At 45.7% G+C, this 18,066-nt stretch overlaps 1 protein-coding gene across 2 annotated transcripts in view; it reads left to right on the forward strand.

The window, feature by feature from the left end:
* Positions 1-18,066, forward strand: part of MCF2L2 (MCF.2 cell line derived transforming sequence-like 2) — a 261,670-nt gene that overhangs the window by 129,537 nt on the left and 114,067 nt on the right. For both annotated transcript variants that reach the window (XM_007971965.3, XM_073023421.1), the window contains exons 8-13: positions 351-475; positions 1,093-1,207; positions 2,310-2,429; positions 11,701-11,892; positions 14,687-14,878; positions 16,638-16,815. In XM_007971965.3, the coding sequence (XP_007970156.3) occupies positions 351-475; positions 1,093-1,207; positions 2,310-2,429; positions 11,701-11,892; positions 14,687-14,878; positions 16,638-16,815 (922 nt within the window). The remainder of the gene's footprint in view (positions 1-350; positions 476-1,092; positions 1,208-2,309; positions 2,430-11,700; positions 11,893-14,686; positions 14,879-16,637; positions 16,816-18,066) is intronic.

Raw genomic sequence — 18,066 nt, forward strand, 5'->3', positions numbered from 1 at the left:
ATCATTTTCTTGTTTCTGGTCACTGTCTTGGATTAAAACTAGGTTGTATTAACTAGTTTTGCTTTTAATTTACAACAGTAGCTTGAGATATACAAAAAGCAGATGTTGATTTTCAAGAGGAAAAATATACTTTTTTTGGTGTATACCCTTTCAGATATTTTGAATTTTGTATCATGTCAGTGCGTTACCTATCAAGGATAAGTTAATTGATTAATTTTAAAGCTGCATCTTGACTTCATCAGCATTTAATTTCCTAAATGAAAAATGTACTGATCTACCTCTTCACCCCAATTCTACCAAGAATTTGTTTTTTCTAATTCCTTCTAAGAGAGACTACTTTTATTTTCTAGGATGAGCTGAAATTACTTGGAAAGCAGGGGGCCACATTACTGTCATGCATCCAAGAACCAGCCACCAAATGTCCCAACAGCACACTCAATCTCAATCAACTGGAGAATGTAACTACCATGGAAAGGTGAGTGAGTGAGGTGGAATCTGCCTTTTCAGGAAAGAATATATGGACCTAGATGTTCTGGAGCAACCAAGAACAGATTGGAACAGCCAATATTGGGTCTTGGTGGGGCCAAGGAAGAAGAATATTTGAGACAACAAAGGAAAAAAGATCACATCCATCTGGCGTCCACGTACGGAGATCTTTTTATGAGCATTCCATTCCCCGCTCTTCAATGTCTATGACATGCTCCCACCCTAGGATTTTGAGGGAGAGGGTAGTATTTATTGGGCTTCATTTCCAAATAACAGTTTGGCTTGGAGCTGTGCTTTATATTCGTGTGTCTCAGGTAGAAAGAAAGAAGGCATGAAGGTAAGATCAGCTGGAGCACATTCTAAAGCACAGCAGCTGCATCTGAAGTGAAGTTGCTGCCTGCACTCTGGGTGTCCTGATTGGAAAATGAAAGGTGCAAAGCCCGCTGAGCCAGAAGAAAGGCATAGGTGACACATGCTTTCATAATAAGGAGATGGTCGCAATTGATACCACTGACCGAAGACACAGGTGTTCTGCCCATAGGCCTATATGGATGCCTGTGGAAATGAATGCTAACCTAACACCACGTTCTCATTCTTTCTTGAAAGGTTATTAATTCAACTGGATGAAACAGAAAAAGCCTTTAGTCAGTTTTGGTCCAGTCATCATTTGAAGCTTAACCAGTGCCTACAACTGCAGCATTTTGAGCACGATTTTTGTAAGGTATTCTTTTCTTGTTTAATATAACTTTCTTTTCTGCTACTGTGACCTCTGGTTTTCTCTCCCTCCTCACTCTTTGGTGTGGGGTTTCCCTCTTTTCCCTAATCCAGCTTTCTGCTTATCTCCTTGCTTCTTTACAGACCACCCCCTCCAACCCCCTTCTCACTTTTTCAGTGGAGTAAAGGTGTTCTAGAATCCCATTTTCCTGTTGCGGTACATGGCATTTCAGCGATGGTTTATCTTGCTTTTTTTTTTTTTTTTTTTTTTTGAAACAGGGTCTTATTCTGTCACTCCGGCCGGAGTGCAGTGGTGCGACCATGGCTCACTGCAGCTTTGATCTTCTGGGCTCAAGCTGTCCTCCCACCTCAGCCTCCCAAGTAGCTGGAACTACAGGCAATGCCCCACCATCACACTAGATAATTTTTTTTTTTTTTTTTTGAGACGGAATCTCACTCTGTTACCCAGGCTGGTGTGCAGTGGCGCAATCTCAGCTCACTGTAACCTCCGCCTCCCTGGTTCAAGCGATTCTCCTGCCTCAGCCTCCCGAATAGCTGGGACTACAGGTGCCCGCCACCATACTCAGCTAATTTTTGTATTTTTAGGAGGGATGGGGTTTCACTGTGTTAGCCATGATGGTCTTGATCTCCTGACCTCTGTGATCTGCCCGCCTCGGCCTCCCGAAGTGCTGGGATCATAGGCGTGAGCCACCGCGCCCAGCCCAGATAATTTTTTAATATTTTTGCAGAGACGAGGTCTCCCTATGTTGCCCAGGCTGGCCTCAAACTTCTAAGCACAAACAATCCTCCTGCCTCAGCCTCCCAAAGTGCTGGCATTATAGGCATGAGCCACTGGACCCAGCTATCTTCCTTTTTGATTGATAATTGGTTGAATATAGTTCTAATAGTTCAACTACAGGTGAATTCTGCACCCTCAGCTTAATTTGAAAGTTAGTGAGCTGCAAAAAAAAATTTTTTTTAACATATATAGATATATACAAGTCTTGAATCCTCTTTGGAATTTTGAGTTTTCTTGAAGCATAACAAACCTATACCTTCAGGTGAGTGAGTGTTGGTTTACTTCTGGACTGTTCTAATGTTTCTTGTAGGCTAAGCTTACCCTGGATAATTTGCTGGAAGAACAAGCAGAGTTTACAGGCATTGGAGACAGCGTGATGCACGTGGAGCAGCTTCTTAAGGAACACAAAAAACTGGAGGAAAAAAGCCAGGTTTGCTTTCTGACATTTTTGTGTACTGGGAAGGAGGTTGCTGTGGACGGTGATGGATCATGTCCAGTCATTGCTATTGGAAGATTGCTAAAGGACACAGGAATGCCCAGTCCTGCCCTTTAGTCACCCCAGGATCCCAAGGAGAGTTGCACATTAACAACTGCTATGAATAATACAGGCAGCACAGAGTCCTATTAAAGCCGCCGAACATACAGTTGCGGTTGGACGCTCAGGTGGGGTGAGGACTCGGACCAGCCCTGCCCTCTTACGTGGTCAGCAACCAAGTGGGAGAAGGTCACAGCAGGTTCATCACTCACCAGAACAATTATCTCAGAGTCTCACCAATCAGCTTGAGCTCCTCCCTGGAGCCTGGACTAGGGGACTGGGGGTTGTGGGGTTGGTAGTAGACGGGAAACTTTCAAAGGGGAAACCAGGAAAAAAAACAACAACTAGTTTTATACCTGGAGCAAGACAGTTAGACGGGGGAAACTGGTCCACATTAGTTCCATTGCTACACAGAATTGGCAAAGCTTTCTCCTTTCTCATGTCCCAGGAGTTGTAAATATGAAACTTGTGAAAGAATATGTATTTTACAGTCCCATACTGGAATTAAACAGTGTCCCAGATCTGCACAGAAGTCAGCATTTAGAGGTGATTACATTTTAAGTGTTTACAAATTTGTTTTATTACAAATGAAGAAAGCGGAGTCATCTTTTTCCATAGAAGTTCCTTTCTGCTTGTTTAAAATTAGGTTCTTTATATTTTTGGGTCTTGGGAACCGAGTGCCCTATGGTTAGCGCTTCCTTTCTTAGCTAATCTGGAGGCATGTTTCTCAGATGGCAATTTTGCAGTACTAGAGATGTGCCAAAGTGTGAGCCTCTGGCCAGCAGCACAGATGTCACCTGAGGAAGCGCTAATTAGAAATATAAAATCTCAGACCCCACCCTGGAATTGGAATCTGCATTTTAAGAAGATCCCCAGGTGATTGACTTGTACATTACAGTTGGAGACACACACCCCTAAAGGATACGAAACAAAGTATACTAAGGTCACACTGACTCTAAGAGCTGTCGGTTATAGATTCTGAGCGGCAGGTGCTTGTGCACATACATGAACACACAAACCCACCTGTGTATCCAGATCCCCATTCAGGAATCCCGTCCCTCCCTAGCGAGTGCTCTTTCTCTTACCAGTGACTGTTTGTCAGATAGACTAGTGCCGAAGACACACGAGTCATCAGGAACATTTCTCAAACAATGGAAACAGTGAATTTCATATCTATGATGACTATATGTCTTAGATTCTTCAGGACAGCCCCAATCTTATAACATTTTAGTTTTTTCAAAAGAATTTTTTACTGAATATAGGTACTATATTTTTTGCTTATTCATATATTAAGAAAAAGTGCCTCATCAATAAAATGCCTTCGTATATATATGAAAGTGGCTACTGACCTATCCGGAGGGTTATTTATTCATCAACAGGTATTCCTTATCCTGGGTTCCATGGATGCAGCGGTGAGCCAGACAGTCCAGATTCTGCCCTCATGGAGCTTACATTCTGCTGGAGAGAGATGGTTCACTAAAAAGCAATCAAATTAATAATAACATCAGATAGTAACAGGTGATATAAAAAATAAAACAAAATATAATAGAAAGTGACTGGGGATGCTACTTTAGCTAGCATGGTCTGGAAAGGCCTGAGAAGACGACCTTTGATCTGAGATCTGTTTGATCTGTGTAATCATGCAAAGACTTAGGGAGCTGCGGGTGCAAAGGTCTTAAAGTGGGAATGAGCTTGGTGAGTTCAAGGAACATTGCTAGAGCAGGTGGGCCAGGAGGAAATGAGGGGACAGAGATGAGCAGAGGCCAGGTGGTCCTGTTGCACCCTGAGATCTTTTGTGAGGATTTGAATTTTATTCTCAGTGGAACAGAAAGCCCTTGGAAGGCGCTCTGGACTGTGTTTTGAATAGTAGTGATGGATCTGCATGACTACATCACATTCTGTCTTCTGCCCACCTCCTTGAACTTGTGGTCCTTGGTATATACTTCAAAAGTTGCTGACCTGAGCTAGGGATGAAACCTGTGGTTATGGAACACAGGAATGTTCTGTGAACCCATGACCCACCTTTCATGGGCAACATTCTGGAAGCAGCTAGACTAGCCCACTGTGGATGACCTGTGACTTGCAGGATTTGCAGACCTGTCACATCCTGTGACTTGCAGATCTTGTTTCTAAACTTGCTTCCTGAAGGATGCAGTACACCTGTGTTCTGCCTTTGGGTCAATCAGACAAAGCTGTCTCACCATAACTGAGGTCGTTTTCAATATATCTTCCCTCAGACTTCTCAGAGGCATGGCTTCTTCAGATGATTAGGGCTTGGCTGATCTTTCCATTTGTCCTTTAAAGTGTTAAAGGAACAAGACTGTGTCTGGCCACAATCTGACAAATATCTGCTTGGGGTTTGTCCTTTCCTCGGCACCAAGGGGCCAACTCCCTCCCAGCACAACCGCACACTGGCTCTGGGGTGTTGCCAGCTTCCTTATTCCACACAGTGACATCATCCTCACAAGTAACCTCAGAGTCAGCTCACTAACCAGGCTCCTGTCGCATGCTGATTCAGCCTGTTCTTTATCTTGTTCTAGTTTGAGGGTTTAGCAGTCTTTTGAATGCTCCTTCCTGATTCTGAAAAACAGTAGTTTCAACCATTAATAGAAGGTCTTCTATAAAAGCAGAATTTGCGGCCAGGTTTTGACTGTGGGAGCATACTGAGACCCTTGCTGAGGGGCTAGCAGGGAACACATCAGGATAGGGTGGAGGAACCACCAGATTTCAGCCTTGACCTCTCCCTATAAGGGTGCTGTGTCTAAGAGGCATGGAACCCAGGCCATTAACATCTAAGGATGTCATCTAGTTGGAGGGTCATGGCTTTGTGTACATGTGTGAGATTTTCAAACACACACAGAAGTAGACAGACTGGCACAATGAACTCCAAGTGTCCGTCATTCAATTTCAACAACCATTAACTTTCTGCCTTTCTTGTTTCATCTGGCCCACCTCCCCATACACACACTCCATCCCTATGGATCATCTGTGGGTTTGTTCTAGATTCCCTGATAGAGTAACATCACTCGCTTTCTTGCTATTTTCTTCCCTAGTAGACACTCTCATGTCTCATCTGTTATACCAGTAGAGTCCTCGGGGGGGGAATAAACTGTTATTTCAATAAAGATTTCTGAATCGCAACTTCTAAGCTGCAACTTGACTATCCAGCCTTCGGGAATTTTCGGCATCTGAAAGATCCCAGATGGGCTTGTGATCAGAGTACCGGATTCTAGCCATTTTTCCCTCACGCTTTCTTTTTTACTTTGGAGATTTTGATGACTATTTATCTTGAGCGGGAGGTATATAAACTAAAAAAATATGCTTCAATTTGGAGGTTTCACTGTAAATTTCTTTGCAGGCACCAGGAGGATTTCACAGCACATGTGGAGAGGCCAGGTGGTTGGAAGGTGACAAGAACACAGGCTTTGGAGTCAGATAGGGATGGATTAAAATCTTGGCTCTAACAAGTACCAGCTGTATGACCCTAGTCACGTTTCTTAGCCTTTCTGAATATGGTCCCCCTCATCTGTAAAGCAGAGATAATAATTCCTACCTCACAGAGACCCTGTGAAGATTAAATGAGTTAGATGCGTGGTAGGGACTTCATGTGGTCGGCCTGCAATGTGGTCAGTGGTCAGTGGTCAATATTCAGTGGTCAGAAACTATTGTTGTCCTTTCAATTCTGTAATAGTGACCTTCCAACCATATGGTGGCTGAATCCGGGTTGCCCCTTAGTTGCCCTTTTTGTTTTGAGACGGAATTTCACTCTTGCTGTCCAGGCTGGAGTGCAGTGGCACAATCTCAGCTCACTGCAACCTCCGCCTCCCAGGTTCAAGCGATTCTCCTGCCTCAGCCTCCTGAGTAGCTGGGATTACAGGTGCCCGCCACCACACCCGGCTAATTTTTGTATTTTTAGTAGAGATGGGGTTTCACCATGTTGGTAAGGCTGGTCTCTAACTCCTGACCTTGTGATCCGCCAGCCTTGGCTTCCCAAAGTGCTGGGATTACAGGCGTGACCCACCGCGCCCGGCCTCCTCAGTTGCCTTTATGGGTGTTTTTCCCTAGACACATTTGGACCTGTTACTCACATCTTTCCTCTAACATCTCAAATGTCTTCTGGACAGTTCTGAAGGGTGAAATTCTATATGCCAAGGGAAGGGCAGGCTCTGATCACCACAGGGCGATTTGGAAGTATCTTGTGGTGAATTTCCCTGGACCCAGAAAATTCTGCCCTGTTCTTAATAAATTAGGCAGCTGGACTTAAAAAAAATGTCAACAGAGACTTTCTTGCCAAGTCTCATGTTTCTATATTTGACTAAAGTCAGACAAGTTTGAGCAACCAAATGAGGTCTCTAAGCTTAGGCAGAATAAGTGCAGTCATTTTTCTCTGTGTATGTTGCTCTGAGCCAGATCCTGGAGCCAGACTGCCTGGGTTTGAAGCCTGGCTCTTCTCTTTCCTACCTGGGTCACCTTGGGCCATTGTGCCTCCACTTCCCTTTGGTAAAACAGTACCTGTATCAAGGGTTTTGTTGTGAAGAGTTAAAGAAATAAGCAAATGTAAAGCATTCAGAATGGTGCCTGGCACGTAGTAAGCTCTCAGTAGATGTCAACTGTTGTTATTAATATTACAGAGGTAGAGGGATAAATTCTGTGCTATGGAACATGTCCTAGGTTCAGTCTGCAGTAACTGAGCAGTGCTAGTAAAGGTCTGTCATTCATTTGACATTTATTCTGCAAATATTTATTCATCTCCTACCATGCCAGGTACTGTTTAAGTTCTGAGGACACAGCAGTGAACCAAAGAGTCAAAAATCACTGCCCAGGGAATGAGTATTGCAATCGTCTTGTAACCAGTGTACCTGGGCCTTTGCTGTTTAGAACAAGTGCTCTGGGTATTTTTGCCTCAGTCCTTTTAACTAGCCACTGCTAGTGATTTGTGTCACTCGTTTCTATGCCAGTACTCCTCTTTGTTTTGTGCAGCATTTATTTGTAAGTACCTCAGATGCACCATGCCCTGTTTTCAGTTGAATAAGAGCTGGTTCTGGACCATAGGGGTCTGTGGCATAGTGCAGGCAGCAGGTAAGTGGTCACAACTTAATGAAGCAGGTGCTCTGATCAAGAGAAGCACAGAGAAAGTTTTCTGGAGAAGGTGAAGTCTGAAATGTAATTTAGATTGAGCTGGCCCTAGAGGAGTATGGGCGTGGTAGAGGATGGGTGAGGGGGAGTAGGGAAGGATGGGCTTTCTAGGCAGACAGCAGGTGGAGAAGGGATGGAGGCCTAAAGCTGCCTGAATATTTGGGGAACAACAAATGGATAATGAGTATGGTTGCAGCAGAGAATGGAGTTGAGGAAGTGGAGGAGGACTTGGTAAGAGGCACACCCAGGTATGAGCTAGATAATGAAAGGTCCCGTGTGCATTGCTCAAGAGTTTAAGCTTGCTCCTGAAGACCCTGGGGGCCCAGAAAAGGGCTTGAAGCTTGGGAGTGATGTAGACACAATAAGATGTGTTGGAATCGCTGCTTTGTCAGCAGTCTGGAGCGTGATTTGAAGGAGAGCCTGAAGAAAAGCAGGGAGACCAGCTGTCCCCATGAGAAACCATGAGGCCTGAGCAGACAGTGGCAAGGAGGTGGCAGAGACAGGGTCAGAACTTGAAAAGCATTAAGAAGGTGATGGCCCCTGCAGGGCTTCTTGAATGACTGGGAGGGTAGGAGGAAAGGGGTTTGGAAATTGTTGAAACCATAAACCAGTGCAAGTTAAGAGAGGGGCAAGTTGTACATACCTGGAGTTATGGTGACTCCTCATGTTACTGTAAACAGCTGAAGCAGAGCAGAAAATGATGCACTGGATGCTTAGCGTGGCTGGCAAGGGGGCTCATGGGCTCTCTGCTCCTAGAGACCTTTCGGAATGTGGCAGTCATCTGTGCTGATGCCAAAGTCAAGGTTGCGTCACAGAGTTCCAGCCAAGCAGATCACTGCATCATGTAGCTCACTGGCTCATTCATTTAATTTGTTGATCAAATATTTATTGCATGTCTACTAAATGCTCTCATGGAACTTACATTTTGGTGGGAGTGAGTGGAGGAGGGAGGAATTCTTTTTTTCTTTTCTTTTCTTTTTTTTTTTTTTTGAGACAGAGTCTCATTCTGTTGCCCAGGCTGGAGTGCAGTGGCGCAGTCTCGGCTCACTGCAACCTCTGCCTCCCAGGTTCAAGCGATTTTCCTGCCTCAGCCTCCCGAGTAGCTGGGACTACAGATGCATGCCACCATGCCTGGTTAGTTTTTTGTCTTTTTAGTAGAGACAGTGTTTCACCATGTTAGCCAGGATGGTCTCGATCTCCTGACCTCATGATCTTCCCACCTCAGCCTCCCAAAGTGCTGGGATTACAGGTGTGAGCCACCACACCCAGCCAGGAGGCAAGAATTCTACATTAAAGTAAATAAAGAAAATAGTTTTTAGATAGAGGTGAGTGCTGTTAAAGAATTAAAGTGAGGGAGAGGGCCTAGATGAGTGGGTGAATGGATTGTAGAGAATGACTTCAGATATAGTCGCTGGGGAAGCCCTGTGAGGAGGTGACCTGGAAACTGAGTTCTGCATGACCCAGGGAAGAGCAATCCAGAGAAGGGCCGAGTCAGGAGCTAGGTTGGTGATCAGCTGTAAGCCGTATCTCTCAGCTGGATTCCTGCAGCAGCCCCTTAACAGGCCTCCCTGCATTTCCTCTTATTCTGGACACTGTACCTGGAGCCTTCCAAAAACATGTTCGAGATCCTCCCTCCAAACCCAGGGACTTTCCTCTCACAATTAGAAAAAGCCAAAGTGCTTACAAGGGCAGCAAGGCCCCCGCCATGGAACGCCCGCTTTCCTCTGGTTACGTCTTCCACTCATTTCCTGCTTGCTCCCTCTGCTGCAGCCACACTGGCCTCCTTCCTGCTACCCGAACTTGTCAAACATGCCTTCACCTCCCAGCCAAGTACTGCGCGGCTTGTCCCTGACTTCAGGTCTCGGCTTGTGTGCAGAGCGCTCCCAAGACCATGCACACATTTCTTCGAAGATTCACTAGGACTCTGCATGTAGCTGTATTAGAGTTACAATCTATAACGATGAAGAAGTACTAAGCAAAATTAGCAAAGGGGAAAGGCAGGCGAGGTGAAGTCTAGAGGAAACCAGGCACAGGCACAAGCTGCTTAGAATCCTCTCCTGTAGGAGTCTCACAGGACATACTTCTTGCCCCCATCTGTGGGTTGTGACAACATGTGTGAAATGTTGTCTACCAGGGAAGCTCATTAGAGACTCAACGCCCAGAGGTTTTATTGGTGGCTGGTCATGTCGGCAGCTTCTGTCTGGCAAGTACCAAGATTTCAGACTCCCAGAAGAAAAGCAGGTTATCACCATAAACCATACTGTTTGCACAAACAGTTCAGGCATCGTGAGCTATTCACATCAGGGAATGGAGGGAACCTTCCCAAAATCTAAGTTCGTAGGTGCCAACAAAGGTCCAATCTTACAATTGGGTCTTTCTCTCTAAGGCTGTAGTCGCAGGCTTTCTTTTTTCTTTCTTTTTTTTTTTTTGGAGACAGAGCCTAGCTCTGTCACCCAGGCTGGAGTGCAGTGGCGCAATCTTGGCTCACTGCAACCTCCGCCTCCCAGGTTCAAGCAATTCTCTGCCTCAGCTTCCAGAGTAGCTGGGACTGTAGGCACATGCTGCCATGCCTGGCTAATTTTTTGTATTTTAGTAGAGGTGGGGCTTCACTGTGTTGCCCAGGCTGGTCTCGAACTCCTGAGCTCAGGCAATCTGCTTCGGCCTCCCCAAGTGCTAGGATTACAGGCATAAGCCACCACACCCGGCCTAGTCTCAGCCTTTCTATGTGAAGTCTTTTCTGCATAGCTTGAGTACTGCTGCTCAGGGAGACCTTCTCACCATCCGATTTAAAATACTAGCTCCAGCACTCCCTGCCCTCCCCATCATCTAATTTTTCCCCATATACTTGTCGCTGTCTAAGATACCATATAATGCACACATGCAATTATTTATTGCCCGTGTCTCCCATTAAAATGTAAGCTTCATTTCATGAGGTGGGGATTTTTACCTGCTTTCTTTACCAATGAACCCCCAGCACCTATGACAGTGTTTGGCACATAGTAGGTTCTCAATAATATGAGACGGATGAATGAAGGAATGCTTTAAAAAAACAGGAAAACTTGGCACGTGTGGTTACAGTGAAATGTCATGCAGAAAGAGGTAGGAAATGTGATTGAGCAGACAGGGTCAGTGCATACAGGGCCCTTACAGGCTTTGGGAAAGGGTTTAGACAAGCATATTTCTTTTTTTTTTTTTTCTTTCTTTTTTTTTTTTTTTTTTGAGATGGAGTCTTGCTCTGTCACCCAGGCTGGAGTGCAGTGGCACAATCTCAGCTCACTGCAATCTCTGCCTCCCGGGTTCAAGCGATTCTCCTGTCTCAGCCTCCTGAGTAGTTGGGATTACAGACACCTACCACCATGCCCATCTAATTTTTGTGTTTAGTAGAGATAGGGTTTTGCCATGTTGGTCAGGCTCGTCTGGAACTCCTGACCTCAAGTGATCCGCCCACCTCAGCCTCCCAAAGTGCTGGCATTACAGGTGTGAGCCACTACGCCCAGCCTAGACAAGCATATTTCTTAAGTGTCATGACCACCTTTGAGTTTTCCAAACCCAATTTTCACCAGTGTCTCAACTTCAGCTCACCCCCCCACTCTCCTCAAAGACAAGTGTCAGTTCCTCTTCTTGTTCCTTTAGTTAATAGGGGTATTCAAAATCTCTTATTATGTGCACTCCATGCTTTTCTGCCCTAGAATTTATTGCAATTATAATAAGTTAACAATTTGTGTAATTTAGTTAATATCTTAATTCTCCATTAATCTGAAAACTTTTGGCTTGTCAGCACTATATCCTCAATGTCTAGCCCAGAACTCCACAATAGAATGACTGCGATTGTTTAGAGTATGGACAACTCCGGGCCAGGGCTCAACTTCCTGGACCGGAACCATTCAGAGCTTTCTCAGGTTCTCCAGTCTTCGTCCTGGGTCAGCATCTCCCCAGCCTCCCTCCAGGCTTGGAGCACACAGTACCAGGCAGCTCTCAGCCTCACGATGCCCTGACTTCTGATGCCTGGCTGTGCATGTTCACTTTGCAGGAGCCCCTGGAAAAGGCCCAGCTGCTGGCACTGGTTGGGGACCAGCTCATCCAAAGCCACCATTATGCAGCAGACACCATCAGGCCCCGGTGTGTGGAGCTCAGGCACCTCTGTGACGATTTCATCAATGGAAACAAGAAAAAATGGGACATTTTAGGAAAGTCCTTAGAGTTTCATAGACAGCTGGACAAGGTGAGCAAAACACAGCCAAGAACGTGATGTCTGCAAGATTTTCTGTGCAGAAGCTTCCATTATACTCGTCCTCCCTTCCTTGTGTGATTGCTGACAGGCTCGAGTGCTTTATGTGAAAAGATGTTCAAGAGGCATTCAAAGTGTGCACATCCTAGGTTGAAGAGGTACTGAAGGTAAAAAGTGCTCTGGCCATCCCACCACATCCCATTAAATTAACTAAAGGCCATTTCTATCTGTGTGGAGCCAGACTTTAAGAGTGTGTTTCAGCCTGGCCCTGTGGGAACACTTCTTGATTCCCTTTCAGGTGTACAGAGAACCAAGCACTATATTTGCAGAGTGCCTCCCTCATATAAAGGCAAAGGGTTTTGATTCTTTTTGGAGAAGCTTAACTAATAATGACCATTTTATATGCCCTAGCATTTATCGAGCACCTACTCTATTTCTACCAGGAACATAATTATGTCATCTATTTATAATCCTCAAGACAACCTCTGAGGAAGGTATTAATGGCCTCATTGTGCAGAGGCAGAAACTGATACTCTGCTGGTTCTCAAAATGTAGCACACAAGAATCACCTAGTGAGCTGTTATATGGCAGATTCCCTTATGCACCAGAGCTGGAGACTCAGCATCAGTAGGTCTGGAATACTGCCCAGGAACTAGTATTTCACTAAAGCGCCCAAATGATTCTGGTGCGGGTGGTGCAGGAATGACACCAAGAAGCCCTGGGGAAGTGACTGCCCAAGACCACACATGGTACAAACAGGGGAAGCCACAATTGAAGTCAGGCCTGCCAGATTCCACACCGAGGCTTCACAGGATAGACAGCAAGGCTGCATGCCAGGTGCCCACGGGGAGAGGGGTGTGCAGACCCTGGTGCCCTTTGGAGGTGACCTCTAGGGTATGGTCCCAGTCAGCAGGAGCAGTGGTTTCTGGAGTCTTCCCTGTCAGCTGGTCCCAGGCAGCATGTGACTGATGGCAATGAGTCAGCATGCTCCATCCCCACAGCTGTTCCTCTTGCATGCCAGGGGCACCCACCCGGTTGCTTACCTCATCCCATTGCCAAAGGGATTTTAATGTCAATGAAATACAGTTGTTCCAGAAGCAAGTGGCTCAGAAGGGGCTGGTGCACAGCCTGCTCTGTGTGCTGAGCTTGCTGCAGGATCAGCTGCTGTTTTGCCAACTCCATTTTTCCTCCAGAGTGGGGTGTGTGTGTGTGTGTGTGTGTGTGCGTGCACGCGTGCACACACGTGGGTATGAGACGGAGAGAGGGAGACAGAGAGAGAGAGAGAAAGCAAGTAGCCATAGGAACTCTGCAGAAAATCCCAGCCTAATGTTTTTTGCAGATCTAGGCATGATGTGTAAAGAGAAAGTTTTCACAGCATATATCAAAGCATGAGTTCATATTATTGTGGAAATCCAAAAATGTAGGAAGAAAAAGGTTACTCATGTGCATGTACATATCCTACTACCCCCGACCCCTACATAATGGTAATTATTAATTCTGAAATATCTTTATTTTTATTATTCTAAATGTAGCATATATTCACTGTGCTACATTCATTTCCCTAGATTATCTAGGGAAAAAAAAATGAGACAAAGATTTAAGTTGCCTATCATTTTCCCACTTAGAAAGGCAGCCGCTTTGGAGTGTTCCATTTTGATCTTTTTTTCTCTGTATAGTTATTTTATATTGCTTTTCAGGTCACGTGGTAAATGGAAATGCAGAGGTACTGGCACTGGAAGCTTATTTTCATATAACTCTTTAGGTAGCATAAGGGTCCCCTGTCTTTCTGTTCAGGTGTCTCAGTGGAGTTCAGAAGAGCAAAGAAAATGAGTCTTTTAAAAAATCTGAATAATTAGAATTCATCACCTATCTGACGTCCTCCCAGCATCCAAAAACTTTGAGTATTGCTGTGCTGAGTTACAAAGCTTTACATTCTTGCTTCCTTAGGAAAGACAAATGCCAGTAAATGCAAATAGGGATTGCCTGGGAATCCAAAGAGGAAAGTTGTGTTTTTGTTAAAAGGGACACTCCTTTCTCCCAGGAAATGTAAGGGCCGGGTCTAATATTTCATTAATCACTCTGTGTTCTCGTAACCAATTTGGATGCAGGTAAACCCCAAAAGCCATTGATTACATTTCTCTATGGTTAGACCAGCCTAAGAGATATTTAGCTCTAAGGCTGAGTGGTGCAGTGCCGCATGCCTGTAATCCCAGCACTTTGGAAGGCTGAGGCGGGAAGATTGCTTGAGCCCAGGAGTTGGAGACCAGCCTGGGCAACATGGCCAAAACCTGTCTCTTAAAAAAAAAAAAAAGGAAAGAAAAATTAGCCTGGTGTGGTGGCGCACATCTGTAGTCCCAGCTACTTGGGAGGCTAAGATGGAAAGATCACCTGAGCCTGGGGTAGACCTCTCCAGGCTGCATTAAGCCATGATTGCACTACTACACTCCAGCCTGGGCAACAGAGTGAAACGCTGTCTCAAATTAAATACATATTTACCTGTCTCCTCCTGAAGATATAGCAATTCCCGTCAGTGGAAGAGAGAAGAATGTTATATGACTCATTTTGCTGACCAAGTGACCTCCCTGAGAAGTGGACAGGTGTAGATTGGTTTGGGCTTATCCACCTCATAGTATAATTTACAGTGGTTAGACCCCTTAAACTTTATGCCGTCCCATGACAATTTTCCATTGTCTCAGAATCCTTGTAGACAAGCTCAGACCTGCTGAGGATTATGGTGACTCTGAGTTGTGGTCAGGCAAAGTGCACAAGGCACTGTTTCTTTCTGAAGGTCAGCCAATGGTGTGAGGCAGGAATCTACCTCTTGGCTTCCCAAGCTGTAGACAAGTGCCAGTCTCGAGAGGGGGTTGACATCGCCTTGAATGACATTGCAACATTCCTGGGCACAGCCAAGGAGTACCCATTGCTCAGCCCCAAGGAGTTTTACAGTGAGTTCGAGTTGCTGCTCACCCTCGATGCAAAGGTAATGCTTCCGGGTTATTTTGATCCTGTGGTTGGGAAATGGATAGGGGAGGGAGGGACTGTATCTTCTTCCTGATAAAGTGCACGCAGGGTGTACTGAGCAGGCTGTATTGAGTGGGCTCACCGATTCCAAAGCCCTCTGGTGGCCTCTTAGACTCCTGGCCTGAACATCCTGGCATACTGACCCTTCATCTGACTCAAATCAGTCATTTCTCTATTAATGCTTATGAGCATTCCTGATGTACCACACACTGTGCTGAATGCTGAGGATACCATGATGATTAGAAATAGGCCGAGGCGGGCGGATCACGAGGTCAGGAGATCAAGACCATCCTGGCTAACATGGTGAAACCCCGTCTCTACTAAAAATACAAAAAATTAGCCAGGCGTGGTGGTGGGTGCCTGTAGTCCCAGCTACTTGGGAGGCTGAGGCAGGAGAATGGCGTGAACCCGGGAGGTGGAGCTTGCAGTGAGCCGAGATCGTGCCACTGCACTCCAGCCCGGGCGACAGAGTGAGACTCCGTCTCAAATAAAAAAAAGAAATAAATAGGCATGCTTCTATCCCTCACTGAGCTTACAGTTTCGTGGGAGAGGCTGACATTAACAAAATAATCACACAAAAATGTATTACAAGCTGATATAAGTGCTGTCAAGGAGGGATTCAGGGTCAGGCATGTGACAGAGGAACTTGACCTGGACTGGGGTCAGAGAAGGCTCTCGGGAAGAGTCATTTGAGCTAAAGCCTGGAGAATGAGTAGACAAGATGGGAGAGCCTTTCCGGACAGGAGGAATAGCATGTGCAAAGGCTTCAGGGCTGGAGGCACAGTGCAGACCAAAAGGTCAGGGTGCTGGAACCTGGAGAGCAATGGAAGTGTGTTTTGGGTGAGGTTAGAGATTGGCAGGCAAGGTAGGCTTTGTGGGCCACATGAAAGAGTTTGGATTTAAGCAGGGGATAACTTGATTGGATTTGCATTTGAGAAGCGCATTCTTGCATGAAGCCAGCAGGGTTGTAGATAGCACACCTTCCTCTGAGAGCCACATCACCTTGTCTGCACCTGTGGTTTAAGAGCTTCTTTAAGTCAGCTTCCTGGGCACACAGCAGGGAAGAGAAGACGCGGTGGAGGAACAAACAGATTATATCCAGCCTGTCTAACTGTTCATGTAATTCTGGGGAATGCCCTGAAGTCCATCCATGGACTCAGGCCAAAATCTTTGCTTTGTCTAACATGACACAAACCACATTGTATTCTAATTGTTTGTTTGTTTATGTATTTATTTCTGATACGGAGTCTTGCTCTGTCGCCCAGGTTTGAGTGCATTGACATGATCTCGGCTCACTGCAACCTCCACCTCCTGGGTTCAAGCGATTCTCCTGCCTCAGCTTCCCAAGTAGCTGGGATGACAGGTGCCAGCCACCACACCCAGCTAATGTTTGTTTTTTTAGTAGAGATGGGGTTTCACCATGTTGACCAGGCTGGTCTCAAACTCCTGTGCCAGGGTGTTCCAGGCACTGGAGATGCCATCGTGCAAGGATGTAGTCATTGCCCTCAAGGGTCTCAAGTAGGAGAGGCTGATCCTTAGATGCACAATTCTGGAGCATGGCAGGACCTGCAACGACTTGCATAGTGATGCCCAGAGGGGGTCACCTGAGGGAGGTAGGGATGGGGGGAGTAGGGGAAGGTGGGAGAAAGGGAATGCTTCGTGTCCTCAGGCTGTATACAGAGAGACCTGTTCATCATGATTTGCTTTTGTTACTGCAGGCCAAAGCTCAGAAAGTTTTGCAGAGGCTGGATGATGTCCAGGAAATATTTCACAAGAGGCAAGTGAGTCTGATGAAACTGGCAGCCAAACAGACTCGTCCAGTGCAGCCTGTGGCCCCACATCCTGAGTCTTCACCAAAATGGGTGTCATCGAAAACCAGCCAGCCCTCCACCTCGGGTAGGTTATTTGAGGAAAAGAAGCTTTGTGGCTTTTGTGTTTCTCCAGCAACATAAGGACTGAGACTGGTTGTCTACAATGGATAATGGTCACTGTTTTAACAGATACTGTTTAAAACAGACTACAGATATGCCATAGCGCAGACATGGAAGACATAAACACTTAGATAACACCAAGTGCCTGGATGTAAGGAGAAACACACAATCTACTGAAGAAGTAAAAAAAAAAATGCATCATAAAGGCTGGGCGCGATGGCTCGCGCCTGTAATCCCAGCACCTTGGGAGGCCTTGGCGGATGAATAATCTGAGGTCAGAAATTCGAGACCAGCCTGGCCAACGTGGTGAAACCCCGTCTCTACTAAAAATAGAAAAATTAGGCTGGGCGTGGTGGCTCACGCCCGTAATCCCAGCACTTTGGGAGGCTGAGGTGGGCAGATGACAAGGTCAGGAGATAGAGACCATCCTGGCTAACACAGTGAAACCCCATCTCTACTAAAAATACAAAAAATGAGCCGGGCGTGGCCACGGGTGGCTGTAGTCCTAGCTTCTCAGGAGGCTGAGGTAGGAGAATGGCATGAACCCGGGAGGCAGAGCTTGCAGTGAGCCGAGATGGCGCCACTGCACTCCATCCTGGGTGACAGAGCGAGACTCCATCTCAAAAAAAAAAAAAAGAAAAAATTTATTTATATATATATAAATTAGCTGGGCATGGTGGTGGGCGCCTGTAATCCCAGCTACTCAGGAGGCTGAGGCAGAAGAATTGCTTGAACCCGGGAGGCAGTTTGCAGTGAGCTGAGATTGTGCCATTGCACTCCAGCCTGGGTGACAAGAGCAAAACTCCATCTCGACAACAACAACAACAACAAATGCATTATAATAATAACAACGTAATAATAACAGCATACAATAGACTCCATTCAGGACCTTTAAAAGGCCCACGTTTTATTAGCAATGGTGTAGTAAAATTGGTTCTTTGAGCAGAGATTTAAAAAATAGGTAAGTTCTTATGCCAATTCCACATGGTCCTGATTACTATAGCTTATTAGTTAGCCTTTAAGATCAAGTCATGCAGTGTTCCAACGTTGTTCTTTTTCAAGGTTGTTTTGGCTATTTTAGGTCCTTTTCATTTTTCCATAAGTTTTAGAATCACCTTTCAATTTCTGCTGGGATTATGATAGGGATTACACTGGATATATGAGCCAATTTGGAGAGAACTATTATCTTACCAATATTGACTTTTCCAATTCCTGA

The sequence above is a fragment of the Chlorocebus sabaeus genome, chromosome 15, assembly GCF_047675955.1.
Source record: "Chlorocebus sabaeus isolate Y175 chromosome 15, mChlSab1.0.hap1, whole genome shotgun sequence".
NCBI lineage: Eukaryota > Metazoa > Chordata > Mammalia > Primates > Cercopithecidae > Chlorocebus > Chlorocebus sabaeus.